At 47.5% G+C, this 15,698-nt stretch overlaps 2 protein-coding genes and 1 long non-coding RNA gene across 4 annotated transcripts; 1 reads left to right on the top strand and 2 right to left on the bottom strand.

Annotated features, from left to right (window-relative positions):
* The first annotated feature begins 117 nt into the window (after positions 1 to 117).
* Positions 118 to 2,846, top strand: LOC106865950. 2 transcript variants are annotated; one of them, XR_002963178.1, is made up of 3 exons: positions 118 to 618; positions 1,492 to 1,989; positions 2,583 to 2,846. It is a non-coding gene; the product is annotated as an uncharacterized LOC106865950 (long non-coding RNA). The 2 variants fall into 2 exon arrangements; XR_001405804.2 differs by having other exon boundaries at positions 118 to 1,989.
* Positions 2,847 to 9,693: 6,847 nt separating this feature from the next.
* Positions 9,694 to 10,636, bottom strand: LOC100828393 (monothiol glutaredoxin-S5). The gene has a single exon (XM_003569484.4). The coding sequence runs from the start codon at positions 10,483 to 10,485 to the stop codon at positions 10,036 to 10,038; it is 450 nt and encodes a 149-aa protein (XP_003569532.1). The 5' UTR covers positions 10,486 to 10,636; the 3' UTR covers positions 9,694 to 10,035.
* Positions 10,637 to 11,530: 894 nt separating this feature from the next.
* Positions 11,531 to 11,977, bottom strand: LOC104583313. The gene has a single exon (XM_010235180.1). It carries the CDS (start codon positions 11,975 to 11,977, stop codon positions 11,531 to 11,533), a length of 447 nt encoding a protein of 148 aa, XP_010233482.1.
* Between the last annotated feature and the right edge of the window lie 3,721 nt (positions 11,978 to 15,698).

The following is a 15,698-nucleotide window of genomic DNA, read 5'->3' on the forward strand; positions in this document are numbered from 1 at the left end:
CCGGGCGATTTTCTTGTCTCTTCGGTGCATCCCGCGCTTTTTTCCCGATGGGCGTGCGTTGCTTTGGACAGGCCCACTTGACATCTGCAGAGGCGGAGTGAAAATTTTGTGCTATGTCCAGAGTCACCCGCTGAGCCAGCCAAAGATGCCTTCGTTCTCCCAGCTCAAAAACAAATCTCGATCTCGTCTCCTACTCTCCGTTCCCCTCCCTCTTGCCGTCTCCGCGTCGGCCCTCCCCGCCCTGCCCCGCCGACCGTTGTAGCTGCGCCTCCCCACCGTACTCGCGCCGCCCCGCTCTACCCCGCTGCTCCGCCATACCCGCTCCACCTCGCCGTAGCTGTGCCTCCCTGCTGTAGTGGCGCCGCCCCGCCGTACCCACGCCGCCCCCTGCCCGCGCCACCCCGCCCTCCACAGCGCCGCTGGCACCTTTCCTGCGAGGACCGCCTCCGCTGTCATGGCTGCACCGCCGCTAGAACGCGGTTGCGGGACCATGCCTGGAACCACGGCAGCGGCGGTGTCCGTCTTTCTCGTGGTGACTCCCTGTGGTGTGACCGTCCCCTTCTGGTTCTACGACCACCGGACCGTCTTTTCACATCCTGTGAGCGCCGCCCCCTTCTGGTTCGTCCTCTCTCCCTCTCAATCTTTTCTAGCTCTCTCTCTATCTCTATATCTAGGTCTCTTTATGTGCAGATGTGCTTGGATTTAGTTTTTTTTATGAACTTTGCAATGTGCCATCTTCTAGGTGTATTTCTAATTCTTTATGTCGATGTCTATTTGCTGCATAATTGTGTCCAGGGATGTTTGTTTAATTGGTCTATTTGCTTCATAATTGTGAAGTTTGGCTATACTCCTTTTTCATTATTCAGATGCCTAGGCATGTGATCATCTGTTTGTTGCGAACAGGATAGAATGTTGTAGAATGGAAACTCAATTGGAAGTCCCATAAGAGATATAGCAGTGCATGCACACCTTAGTTAATTAGAGAATATGGAGATGAATATTGCAATTTTAGCATATTCAATCGAATTCAGTTTTTGTAGTGGAATGTTTCATGAAATAAAGTCAATTTTTTTATGATGCACTGCTATATCAGTTTGTTCACTTAATTGTGATGCATGCATACTTGTATCAGTGCTCACTGAAAGATGCTCAGACTTCATCATTTAGATAGCCTCATAGCCATCATAATATGCTGCTTGTTTTCCCTTGCCTTATTTCTTTTGTGACCAGTTATGCATAACTATTCTCATCATTAGACATTCTGTTACAATTGTTTTGGGTATACATGCATGATTTATCTGAAATAAGTGAATTGGAAATTAAAAACACTCACATTAGCATTCGAACTAAAATTTCCTGTGTTGACAAAGGGTCATATCTAAGCATCACAAACATACTGGAACCTGAATGTGCCTACTCAAGTTTGTTGGTTTGGACCACAGTTTTTCGCCTCTAACATCTCATAAACATGTTTATGTTTCTGATCTCTAGCTTCTTTTGCTGGGTCGTGCAAGAAGAATAGAAGGAATCCGGTGATGCTAGTTCTGTGATGACAGATTGAGTAATCTGAATGCGCTACTCTCCTTTATATTCCTTGGAATTAATTTGTCATTCATGGTTTCTTTCTAAGGCATTTTAGCTTTATATGATTCTTTGAAAAAATGATTTGCTTTGTGCTATCTGAATGATGTGTGAAATCTTAGCAATTGATTTAGTTCTTACTGCTACATGTACTATCTAAATGTCCTATAATTTGAGCATTGTTTGTGCAACACAATTGTGTGAAGCCTGCTGATCACATGTAAATGTTCTAGAGCTTGGTGTTCAGCGGTATGTACAATATCGACACAGCTAACTGTAGTACTACTTGCAACATTATTTTGCTTTGTCTAATTAATTTTTACATGCTTTTCAGAGAAATACAAATTTTTGCTGGCCAGATTGAAGGAATAGAGAACAAATTGATCTTCCGTGCTACAAAGCAATCAAGTAAGTTGGATACCTGAATATATCATGTAACAGTTCATTAATCTGGCTCAGTAATCTTTTTTGAGTGTAAATCTGGCTCAAAGAACTCAATAGGAATGTATTTCCAATTTTTCTTTGATTGGTGCTCTAGATCGGCTTTGGCATGCACTGTGTATAATAGTATACAATATAATTAATGCACATAGTAGTATTACTGTGTATACATGTCTATATACACATGGTTTTCTAGTAGTTAGACTCACACGTGTGCATGGAAGAAGCCTACTCTGTACATCCCAAATGGAATGCATGCCCAGAAAATATTACCAGTACCTTTCTTTTTTTTACCGGGTTACCAGTACCTTTCTAGCTAGCTTTTGGATCTTTGGCATACATAGTATGTGCTGATGTGCTCTTAATTTGGAGGAGCAGATACTCATTCGATTATTAGTGTGTAAAATTTTTCTTGTGTTCTCGTTTCAATATGCTCCGAAATAAATCATGGAGATATATGTTGATGCTACCACCTGTATTCATCAAACTCTAAATTGAGTGTCATCTTATTTTCTGGAGCACAATGTCAGCTCAAATGTTTCTGCCCGAGCTTGTTGCAGATCAAGATGGGTTATTTGGAGGTTTCTTTGAGCCCGGAACAGGAGCGCTTGCTTTCTCATCGCTGCTCATGAGCAACCAAATGCCAACAACTTAATAAGTTTTGTGTATGCTTTTTTTTGGTGTAGCAAACTATAGCCATTTACTGATCTGTTATGGTTGTAAATGAGGTAGTTTTTTGTGTAGCACAAACACTTGCTACTGATCACGAACATGTTATTTGAATGAAGACTTGAGATTGATTGGAACAATTTGTGTTATGTGTAGTTTCTATTGGTTCCATTTGATATTTGAATTATGGTCATTACGAATTCAAATACGCAATATGAAAATTGTGGTTCCCTAGAGTGTGTTTCTGGTCCTGGTTGGTGAAGTCCTCTAGGGAAAGATGATGACGTGGCATGTCAGATCAAATTTCGGTCCCACACCTTTACCTAGGGTAAAATGACCCTAGGACTGTAACTTTTCACCTTGCCATATAGCTGCCATGTCATATCTTTCCCTAGAGTTTCAACCCCTAGGGAAACAAATGTTCTCCTAGAGCTGTAGAAAAGCCCATAGGTAAAGGCCATTTCCCCACCATACTATATCTAGGGTTTTTTCCCTAGAGCAGTCCCTAGGTGAAGTCTTTACCTAAATTTTTTCTGCTTTTACCCAGAGTATTTGACTAGCGAAAATTGTGATTTCTAGTAGTGAATTTGCGACCCCCACAAAAGTTGGTTTTGTCAAACTGGCTGGCATTCGATTGTGATCTTCGGGATTTTCAGCGTAGCATCAAGGTGTATTTCTCCATAAGGTTCGTTCGCAACCCATTTGCATCGTAGGTCCTAATTCTTTTGGAAAGGTGCCAAGTCAATCCCTAATCTTTCAAAATGCATGTTTAGATCCCAATAGTATTTTAAATGGTTCATCACAGGTCCCTCTGATGCATGCGCCCTCTTGACAGCATGACGTGCCCATTTGACTAATGCCACATAGGAATGGGCCCACACATCAGGTGAGGATGTGGATTAAAATCTTACATAAGACCCCCCGCAGCTAAGGTTCCTCCATTTTGTGGTCTAAACGGAGAGGCCAGAGAGGCACGACGAGAAGGCGAGGGTATAGGAGGCGGGAGGGCCGGGGCTGCCGGCAGACTAGCGGCGCATGCCTATGCGGGGCAAGAGCAGCGGCTTATCGACGCGGAAGGGGCGCCGACGTTGTGCAGGACGGGGCGGCCCTGCAGAGCTCTGGTGGGTAGAGCCAGGGCACGGCGGCCGAGGGCGGGGAAAAGAGAGGAGAACGATGAGAGGGCCCTGAAATGGAAGAAACTTAGTTGCGGGGGTTTTATGTAATGTTTTAATCTACGTTCGTACCTGAGGACTCCATCTTAGGTGGCATTAGTCAAATGTTCACGTCATACGGTCAGAGGGGCGCATACATCAAAGGGACTTATGATGAACCACTTAAAATAATATTGGACCTAAACGTGTGTTTTGAAATATTAGCGACTAACTTGACACATTTGCGAAAGAATTAGAACATATGATACAATTTACTCTTTGCTTTATAATCAAGTGCAAGCTCTACTTGATTCTTAGTTTAGGTATTTTCAGTAATACATGGCATTTCGTGTGTGTTTCGTGAGATAGAACAACAACAGCATAAAACTAGATACAATTATCAGCCTAAAAAAAATACAAACAAATTTCATGCATTAGGCCAATTTCATGCATCATCGGTTGGTTAACTGGGGATATCCTAGCTACATCATACGGCCACCTGGCCATGTTCAATCACGATGCACCGTATAATATCTTCAGGAAATACGTCGTAGCCATCAGCATACTATATCAACGTGATGAATCACATGATGATTTAAAAAGTGATATGTGTTCAACGAGAACATTTTCTCGCAAAAAAAAAGGAAATGTAGTGTTCCTGACAGTTCCTCGAGAAAAAGATACTAGAAATCTAAAGAAGTGCCAGCAGAAGCTCGCAACAAAATCAGATCACAGCCTTTAAATATGTCATGATTTAACCGATTCTGCAATAGGGTAGTACTCCCTCCGTTTCATAATTCTTGTCGAAATATTACATGTATCTAGATGTTTTTAAAAATAGATACATTCATTTTTAGTTAAATTTGAGACAAAAATTAGAAAACGGAGGGAGCAGCAGTAAACGCGAAGCAGTCATGCGCATGTGTTTGAGCTTAAGCAGAGAAGAGCGGCACGATCCCCTTCCACTGGAGCCTTTTTATAGTTCCATTTTCTTAGCCGCCCCCGGCCATTGGTTTACATGAAAGTATCGCGGCAAGCGCTCTTTCCGACTCGCTTTGCTGTCTTTTCTCCCTCAAGTTCCGCCCCTCCTCCCGTTTCCTAATCGTCTCGTGCTTTTTTTCTCGCCGAAGCCTCGATCTTCTGCTTACGTCTCATTCATGATGAGCTCATCTTGACCCTGTATGTGACGAGGGATGAGTGAGACATGGTGCCATTCAGTAAACGTGCTTAGCTGCAAAATCTTTTCCTATTACAGTAGAACTTCATTGTCGATTAATGAAATGTCTTGCTTCTTTTGTAACACCGTACGCGTTTAGCCAGAAAAGGTACGGGAGGCTAATGATCGTACACGTCCTTGCAACGTGCCAACGTTGCCCCGGCCCCTCTCTTTGAATAGCTAGCTGTCCCGGAAGCCGGAAGGCCGGGACTGTACCGAATACGTGTGAAATTCGTCGATCGGTTCAGTGAACGTCGTGCGAGAGTTTGAGTGCTGGTCCGTCTTCAAGGACCGAATCATCAAACGCGCCCCTTGGGGAGCAAAGAGGACAGAACACATCAGCACGAGAGGAAGATCTGATCTGTCAAATCTGGTGATTTGTCGAGGCAGCTACGTACGATTTCACGCGCGGTTTATGTAACGATGAGACTGGGGGACCGCGCGGCGGGGCTGCAGCCTGTCTGCCGGCTATACGTCTGCTTCCCGACAGCCTCGTCAGTCGTCACGGCCGGCCGGCCTCGCGGCGGGAGTGTCTGCTGCGGCTGCATCCTGTTTCGTAGATTCCATTATTGTCCACGTGCATTCACTCGTGATTGATCCACTAGGCATGCATGTTACGGGGACACGTATCATCTTCATCAATAGTTTTCCGTACTAGTAGTACACTAGTACTACTCCAGGTACAAGGAAGTTTCCTTCCCAGACGTCTCATGGTTCATGCACGAGTAGTAAAATAAAAAGCATGATTCCCATGGTTCTTGTTTCTTGATTATATTTATTGGACGGATATATTTATAGTGCCAAGCAAGCTAGTGAAACGGGAGTCTTAAACATTGCACTGAGAAGTTCAAAGCGAGGGTACGCTGCGTATGGGCAGATGACCCCCGACAATACAGAGAACAGAACTTTAAATCATGTTTTTTTGCCGGAAATTTATTGTAGATCGTCATGCAAAAGGTAGATGAGCAGAGTGTGCACAGACACCGCTGTTCACTACCACAGGCACACCGCCAATACACTCGGTTGCACACGCCTATGATAAATGTGTGAACCATGAAGCATGGAGCAAGTGATTCCTCGGGAAAAGAGTATGATTATGTGGGAAAAAGAATAAAATACGGAGTATATTCTGAAACACGTACGTCCAAAACGACATCGAAGTCGCACGAACAATTGAGAAGAGCAGCCCGAGTACGATTGATCGAGCGATGGTGAAGGATCGGATGACATGCCGCATGACGAGTTCCGTGACAAGGGCTGTCGCACCGGTGGTCTCTGGGATCCCATTGTTGCGGTACGCGTGGGTCGCGACGGCCATCTCCCGCGAGGCGAGCTACCCGGTGGTGTGCCCGAAAAGTTCATCTCTTGCAAGTCACGGGTGAGGTGCTCCGCAAGGCGTCAGACCACCGTAACCAGAATCCAGCGGGTGAGCGCCCTCCGCAACGGGGCTCTTTCCCCCGCAAGCTCCTGACGAGGCAGGTGGGACAGTGGAGAAGCACCGTAAAGACAGGGCATTAAATGCTCCAACAGGGCGAGAGCGGCGGGTCTAGTCTCCTTCAGCAAGGCTACGACGGTGATCCTAGCGCACGTTTCACACTTGGTAAACAGTAGTGAAATACTCGGACTGAGTCATTTTCTTTGCTCTCTCGACACGCAAGTAACTGGCGTGTCAAGCTGTAAACTATGGCACCCATGGTATCTTCTTGCTTATAAAAGGAGGACCAGTGCTACAGGTAGGGGGGTTCGGAATTATTAGACAAGTAACTGCACAAGTAGAGTACCTGAGAAGTGTACCCGACAACTTATAACGCACCGATACACTAAGTTAATACAATTCAAAAGCAGAACGTAGGGTTTTACACCTCCCGATGGCCCGAACCTGAGTAAAATCATGAGCGTTACGCTTCGTGTCTTCAACCACACCGGTGTTCGTCGAAATGATCCTCACAATCCACAACCAAACAAAAAAGGGATGCTTGATATCCCCGTGTCTGAGTTTCGGGCTCGGAGACAGTGGCAATACGACGCTGCTGTAAAATTTACCGACAGCCTCGTCGGGGCCCGGCCGGCTTCGCGGCAGGTGTGTCGGCTGCTGCTGCATCCTGCATTTCGTAGATTCCATTGTCCACGTGCATTAACCCATGATTGGGCCGACTTGAAATGCATGTTACCGGGACACGTATGCCTGGGTACAATGAAGTTTCCTTCCCGCATATCTCATGGTTCACGAGGTAAAATTTTAAAAGCACATGGTTCTTGATTATAGTGCCAAGCAAAGCTAGCGAATGTCAAACGGAAGTCTTAAACATTGCATGGATCTATACGTAGAGAAGCGAGTGTGCACAAACCCCACTGTTCACCTCACCAGCACCATAGGCATATTGCACACGCCTATTATAAATGCGTGAACCCATGACGCAAGTGATTTCCTCAATAAAAGAGTGTGATTCTGCGGGAAAAAGAATAAAAGAAACAGGTATGTCCAAAACGACATCGAAGTCGTAGCACTAGCAATCGAGAAGAACAGCCTGAGCACGATCGATCGAGCGATGGTAAAGCCAAGGGAAGGGAAGGATCGGATGACACGCCGCATGACGAGTTCCGTGACAGTGGCAATACGATGCCGATGTATCGGTAGCAACGTACGGTTTCTTGTATGCGTGGTTACACGGAAGAAACCACACTCCTGCCCTCCGAGGAAAGGGGAAAAACAATATCGCCCTCACAGCCCTCACTCAACAGAAGGAACAAACGAAAACATAATCTATCAAGATCACTGCTGCTGGAGAAGCCAACACAGTGACGCGGCTGCGGCCGGCCATACCCATACGTACGCGCGATTGACGGGGGCGCCGCGGGCCGGGGCGCACGCACCACATAGTGTATCTGGCGTGCCGTGCATTTGGTGGCAAAACCCGTGGACGGGTTTCGTCGTTGCTCCTCGGTGCGCCGCGGGCGCGCGGAGCCGGACCACAGATGTACTGTAGTACTAGTACAACCGACCGCTCTTCCATTTGTCGCTTCCTTTGCTCCCTGCTCAGTCCCCAAACCTTTTCGATTTTCTAGTGGCAGAGAATGAGAAGTTGAGAAACTCCGTCAATCCATTCAGGCCGCGGCTGGGCTATCCTCCTCCCAGTCCGAGCGCGTACGAGAACCGGCAGGTGAACTGAATGAAGGCCGCTGCGAGCCTGCGGTAGTGTCGTCTCCCGTCGATCTGGCGTCGGCAAACCGGTTAATTAATCCAAGAGCCGTCGAAGCTGGTACAGCATCGTCCACCTCTCTCACAATTGTTTATTGTAAACTACAGTATCGTGTAAGAACAGTCGACTGTCATTCGAGAAGCACGGATAAACCTCCCTAACTAAAACGCACAGATTACACGGAACGGAAGCACAGAGTGCAGGTCAGAATAACGCAGGTCAGAAATGGATCTTTTCCCCCGTCCGTGCTTATATGCCATAGGAGCTTTTACACGCAGGATAAGGTGCTGTTTGTTTGGTCTTCTGTTTCAGATTTTGGTGCTTTTAACAATCTCAAAAGCAGTTTTTCCATTTACACGTGAAGCTGAGAAGCATTTCCGGACGTGCTTCTCAGCTAGAAGCACCAAAAACACGTCCGGAGGTGCTTCTCAGCTTCATGTGTAAACATGAGAAGTGTTTTTGACATTGCTAAAAATACCGAAAGTTAAAACAGAAGTTCAAACAAAGGGGTCGAAATGGATTTTTTTCTTCCCTCCGTCCTCCGTTGTAGTATATGCCATACGAGCTCTCTGACAAGAAAGGCCTTTCCTCTGAGATTGTCCGAGGAAGAATCGTGTGGTAGGCTGTACTACCTTTGTACTTGGGGGAAAATTTAAAAGTTTTTTTCCCTTGCTGCACTCTAGATCCTGTCGCTGCCGGATTGGTTGTGGACTCGTGGTCAAGTGGCATGTGCCGTTCTGAGGCACACGACGAGCCGTGTGCAAAATGAAAAATCAGGAGACGGCAAGTCTGATTTCTCCTCTACCTTTGGTTCTGGCACCCAGGTTCGTACGTACGACTGTGATTCTGTGGTGGTTTTCCATCTCCCAATCCCATCACTGCTTACGCACTTGTTTTGTATCCATGCCACACGTACGACCGTAAAGCCACACGCGGGTGTGAGTTCCGTGGGGTAAATAGTGATGCGCCGGCGCACCCAGATCGACCAGTTCTGCAATCAAAGATACCGCGTCTCGTCTCCAGTAGTTAGACTACTCCGGTCTTCTATGACGAGGATGATGTAATCATGTAAATTCTCGTCAGCGCGTGCGTCCGTGTGTGAGAGAGAACTGATCAAAGGTATACTCCGCAGATAGAAACAAGCAACCAGAGGAAAAATATTGTTAAGATCCACAACCAAGCGCAGAAACAGTTGTAACTATTACGAGTTAAGGAAATAAGTAAATTGCTTAAACTTTTTTGAAGTTATTAGTAAATTGCTAAAATTGACGTATGTTTTCCATGCTGCCACCATCTGGATGCAGTGACATCAAACCAAAATATTCTCAACAACCAACCATGACTTGAATGCGAAGACAACACCGTATAGGAACCGAAATTAATAATCACCTAAATTAAAAAGGGGCACGAGGAAATTCCAGGCCACAGGCAGAGATTTTTTGGCAAGGAACAGTTCATTCTCATTAATTCAGAAATGGAAACAACAAACTGTACAGATGCTGCAATGCCCCCTCGCTCTTCTTCTTCCCGCTCGTCACATGGTGACAACACGATGACTGGACCAGATAAATGTTTACCAGATAAATTACGACTTAGTGACCACTAAAAATGCTGCTGTTTGCTTCTTTCTCGTTTTTCAGCACACCGATAAAGGTAAATCAAAATCCTAGAGTAAATCCGCCGCGGTACTGTAAATTTCGATCCAACGGCCAGGAATCAAACCCCGACGACACCAAAGGAAACAAACGATGGAAAAAAAAAGGAAAGAGGTGATTAATTAGAGCCAGAGGGCACCGGCCTTCTTGAGGATGGGCACGAGCTCGCCGGAGATGTGGACGGCCATGAGGCGATCGAGGCCGCCGAGGAGCTCCCCCCCGACGAACACCGCCGGGAGCGCCGCGGCCTCATCCCCTCCGCCGGGGCCGGGCGGGACGAGCCCCGCGAGCGCCGCCTCGTCGGCAACCTCGTGCACGGCGGGGTTGACCCCGAGCCCCTGCAGGAGCTGCTTCACCACGTGGCTGAGGCAGCAGGCCCGCCGGCCCACCACCACGACCGGGCTCTCCGACACGGCCCTCTTCACGTCCCGTGTGTCCTGATCGCGCGCCTCCGTCGACGAAGCCATCGTCTCCATCTTGACGACGACGGCGGCGGCGGCCGCCTCCGCAGCGGACGAGGGCGCTGGCCGGAGCCACGGCCGAGCGGTGCCGTAGGGGATGGCCTGATACATTGGCTCGTCGCCTTTTGCTACGTGGCGCGTCCCCAGGGCGCTCTGCCGCCTCCCTGCCTTTCTCCCGCTCTTGTCTTCCTCTCTCGCGCGGGTGCGTGGTTTGTGTGATGCTGCTTTGAGGCGTTGGTGTGTGATTGGTGGGGGGAGGCGACAGGGGGCTGGATATATACAGAGGAGGTGAGGTGGGCGGGTGACGTCAGCACGCGCGCCTTGGGGGAGCAAGTGGGGCCCGCGCGACGCGGGGGAGCTTTCCGCGGGGACCGCTGCAGCTGCACGCACACGAGTTTACGGGGGGAGTGACGTGGAAGGGCGTCAGCCGGTGTCGGGGGTGGGCGTCGGGGAAGCCGGATCCGTGACGACAGCTGCTGCGACGCGGACGGCGGCGTTGCGCTTGGAACAGATCAAGGGTTCACGTGGGTGGGGTCGTGGGGAGGAGCAGCCTGCGGCGGGCCGAACCGCGGACGGGGTTGTCGCCGGAGGCGTGTTGCCGGAGTTGGGAATTTCGGGTCCGTGTGTCCGAAATGCAACCAAAACACATCTTATAAAATTTTGGGTCATGACTAAAATTTTGGTTTTTGTTTGATTGGTCCATCAACTGCTGATTTCCATATATTAAAGCAGAGAAAAAATATGTACAGAGCCGCCAGAAGGCGAAAGGGAAAAGAAAGAAATTAGGAAAAAACGAAACTCAAGGTGGTTCCTAAAGGAGCTTCCGCAAGGCCTTAGCGCCGGCAAAGGCCCATTCCTGGGCTTCGTTCTTGATGAAGCAGACGATCTGGCAAGCTGAAGTGTCCTTGTCGTGAAAAATCCGGAAGTTTCTCTCCCGTCAAATGGACCAGCAAACAAGGATGAAAAGGGAACTGGCTCCCTTGCAGTGACCAACCGGAGCAGTTGCGCCAGCCCGCAACCTCACACCAGATGAAACGGGCGAAGGGGCACTCGAAGAAGAGGTGAACCGCAGTTTCCAAATTCCGCCGACAAAGAGGGCAGAAATAAAAGTTTGGCCATCCCTGCCGTTGCAAACGGTTAGCGCACCAAAGCCGGTTTAGCGAGAGGAGCCAGGCGAAGAGAGCGGGGCGCTGATTCTACCGAGGAAATGGAGCAGGTAGGTGGACTTGGAGGAATAGGTGCCATTGTCGGTGAGTGCCCAACGGATAGAGTCCGGAACATCAGGACGAAGCGGAGGGGTGTTCGCGATCAACGTCCAAGCGCTGATAAACTCCGTAAGCACAGTGGGCTCGATGGACGGCCGAAGGTCGTGTACCCATTGATTCCCCGAAAGCGCCTGAGCCACCGAACGTTGCTTCCGGCGGGAGAGGGCGTAGAGGGCGGGGAAGGCAAAACGGAGCGGAGAGGCGCCCAGCCAAGTAGAGTCCCAAAAGACGGCCGTGCGCCCATTGCCGATGGTGACCCGGGCGGCGGCGGCGAAGAGCGCCTGATCCGAGTCGTCGCAGGGGGTCTCCAAGCCGTGCCAAGGCTGGTCGGGCGCCATCCACTCGTACCAAAGCCAACGAAGCCGCAGGGCGCGGTCAAAGGCGGCGAGCTCAAGGATGCCCAGCCCTCCAAGGCCATTGTAGCCAATAATTTTGCATGCCAATGACTTCTTGCCAACTCTAGTTCGTTTTTGTTGCCAATTTTAGCCAACTCATGGGTCACAAAAAGCTTCACCAATTCTTTGGCTAGCCAAATGATGGCAAGAATTAGTAGGACAAAAGTTGGCATGAACCAAGCACACTATTCTGCGGTCGTGTCAGATTCATTAAGTTTAGATAAGATAAGTGAAGCAATCTGGAAATGGTCAAAAAATGGGAAGTTCACTGTAAAATCTATGTATGATATGCTAACTAATATTGGTCCGAATATATCATTCAGGCACCTCTGGAAGGCTAAGATTCTTCTGAAAATTAAGATTTGGTTATGACTAATGTGGCATAACGCAATTTTTACAAAAGATAACATGAGTCAGCTGCTCGCTACACATGGAGCATTATAGGCTTATATTAGCTTTGGGTGTGAATAGTCGCCCGACTTGTTTTTCCTAATATTTCTGGTGGGTAGCTTCTTATACTAATCTGAATAGGAATCTCCAAGTGGTTGGGCTTGCTGCTATTTGTTGGGCTATTTGAAAGTTGTGTAATCATGCTTGTTTCGAACATAAGTTGATTCGATCCCTGCTAAAATAATCTGCTATGCTTGTTCCTTCATGAAACACAGGGCAGGGCTCCATTTGGGTAGCGACGGGGAGATGCTCCAGGGCGCGGTTGTCATTCAGGAGGAGGCTTTGCGCCATCATCCTAATCAGGCAAAGGTGGACGCTCCCAGGTTGCTGGACAAGACGATGACAGGTAACGAATGATGCTCCAGGCGGTCTATGATGCTCCAGGCGGTCTATGCATGCTGCAATTGTGGTGCAGTGAGTGTGAGGGGTTTTGGTCGGCAGATGTGCAAGTTGAAGCTGTGTACTCTGCTCTGCATGTTCTACCTTTACTGTTCTAGCTATTGTTGTATGCTATTAAAACAGACGTTGCGTGTGTTCTTGATTGCCGTTGGCAACAAGTGTGTGTAAAACTGTGTGGGCTATGTGAACTTGGGTTGTTCCGTTATCTTGATATGGAACCCGATCAATAGATCGAAAAAAAAAGATAAGATAAGTGAACTCGTTATAGCATGGAAGAAACCATGCCTTGTATGCTTTTCCTTCAATAAACAGTTGATTTGCATAGTACAATACATTTGAGAAAAAAACTGATGCGTGAAATCTCCAAGGGACGATCTAGTTTAGGGAGTCTTCACTAGCAAAGAACAAGGTTCTTCTCTTGTGCCCTCTCCGTCTTCTAGAAAAAGTAACAACTAGTTACAGAAGGGTTATCCACTGACGTCTTCCATGAGGTGATCAAATTAGTTAGAAAAATACATGAGGAAGGAAAGACATTTGTTAGGTGGAGAAAATAGGCATATCTCACGTGCCAAAGAGATCATGTCTTACCAAGAGAAGACAATCTTTTTCCTTCTTTCTCCTCCAACTTAGCAACAATTCTATATAGCACCTCTAAGAGAAAGAGAATGGTGACACCAGATTACCTTAAGACACTCGCAACGAAAGGTCCATGCTGCTCCGATTTTATGGGCTGTTTTTTTTTTTCGGGTGATTTTATGGGCTGTTGTTGTCACGTACCTAACACAATCCGATCGCAGGGAGCCGGAGATTTGCACGTCGGGCGCCCAACGTTTAGAGGCGGAGTTGGCGTCGGCAGCGCGCACGGGGCGTTGGGGCGGGCGGTGCCATCGTAATCCAAGACGTCACCCGGTTTGGACCTTGACAACATGCTCTAGTTTTTCGTTCTTGTTTTCAAGACAGGTTGGACGCTTCAAAGTAGACTAATATACGTCAAGCTAAGCTGTGGATCTAATCGATCCATCTGGATCAAGATGCGGTCAGGTTATGCGTATGTCCATGCATATTATATTACCTGTAGTGGAGAATTACTATACAAGCCTCTTGCATGTCGTTAACAGCATGTGGATCACGTTTGACGTCGCCTTTGTTGGCCGGAACCGTCAGCTTGGCTGAGTTTTTTCTTAAACGGAGGCGAAAGTTTTGCCTCATCTCATTAATTAAGAGGAAGTTTTATAAAAATTTGTATTTATAAAGCCGCAAGCGGCAACACTATCAAAAGAATCTAATCTCCGGGCATTACGCTACCCAAATGATCAGCGCCCGCACTCCCCCAATTTGTTGCCTCAATTTTGATTCTGTCCATGATAATCATTGGCATGGTTGCCACATTTCGAAAAACTCTCGCGTTCTTTCTTTCCAAAGCTCCCAAGCGACGAGCATGGCCAGCTATGCGATGGCCTTCTTCCGATGGCCACGGGCAAGTATGATGCTTGTCCACCACTGCTCAACCGACTGCAAATGCACCCAGGTCGCTGGCTCGATCTCCGTCAACCCCATCCAATCTTTGACCATGTTCCAAATAGGGGCCGAGAATCTACAACGAAATAGCATGTGAGCGGTGGGCTCAGGCTCTCTTTTGCACAACGAGCATAGCCCACAGTTGGGTCAACCTCTTTTTTCAAGGTGATCCGCTGTCCACACCCTATTGTTGATAATGAGCCACGCGAAAAGTTTGCACTTCGGAGGCGCCCAATCATTCCAAACCACCGGCTTCATTTGAGTCCGTGTGAGCCCCTCGAACTGGATCCGGTAAGCCGATGCCGCAGTGTAGGCGTCAGAATTTGAGAATTTCCAAGCGATGCTATCCGGGGATCCCTCGGTAAGCTGAATCTGGGCGAGTGCAGTTCCAAGGGAGAGAAATTCATGAATATGTTGCACAGTGAGACCTTGGGAAATGTCAAGCCGTGAGATCCACTTCTGGTCATGAAGAGCATTGCTAATGGTCCCGCCCCTGAGTAGCTTGGCTGAGTGAACACAGAGAAATTTTAAATACAATACTGCTCACAAATGGATAAACTTTTAAAACAGCACTAACAGAAGTTTCTGCTTGCCATTTGGGGCTAGGTAGATCTTGCGTGCTAGTAGTACAACTAAATGCTTTTAATTATTACTCCCTCCGTCACATAATTCTTGTCTCAAATTTGCTCAAATATGGATGTATCTATTTTTTAAAAACGTCTAGATACATGTAATATATATTTCGACAGGAATTATGAGACTGAGGGAGTATAAATCAAGTAAGTCTAAAAGAAAGTTCCAGTGGAACAAATCGACAGGGTGCCAGGGTTATGTTGAAGATATTCTCTGAATTAGCTAGTTAGTGCAAGAGGTTAGTAGAGAAGTCCCGCATTTCAGGCGAACACCTAGGAAAAAACTGGCTACACCCAAGTTAATTGAAAGAGGACAAAGAGATGACACAAGAATAGAAGATGACAATAGGCTACATACAAAAAGCAGAGCTATACACTTGCGTCACAGGCCACAGGGCAGGTGTCTGCGTGCAGAATTATACGTGCACGACGGGCGCCACACATGTACTCCTAATTGGCATGCTTAACTTTGTTTCCTCTCACAGTTGGACGATAAAAACACACTAGCTCAACTAAACATACAAAACACAATATGCTAATTAAGTTAGTATGCAGTGCAACTGGTCAAAACAGAAGTTAGTATGCAGTGCACAGCCGCAAGATAGTTTTGGCCGATTGTTCCTACAAATGGAACAAAATGCTACTACAAGCGTTTAAAAGCAAAA

This window comes from Brachypodium distachyon, chromosome 2, assembly GCF_000005505.3.
Source record: "Brachypodium distachyon strain Bd21 chromosome 2, Brachypodium_distachyon_v3.0, whole genome shotgun sequence".
NCBI lineage: Eukaryota > Viridiplantae > Streptophyta > Magnoliopsida > Poales > Poaceae > Brachypodium > Brachypodium distachyon.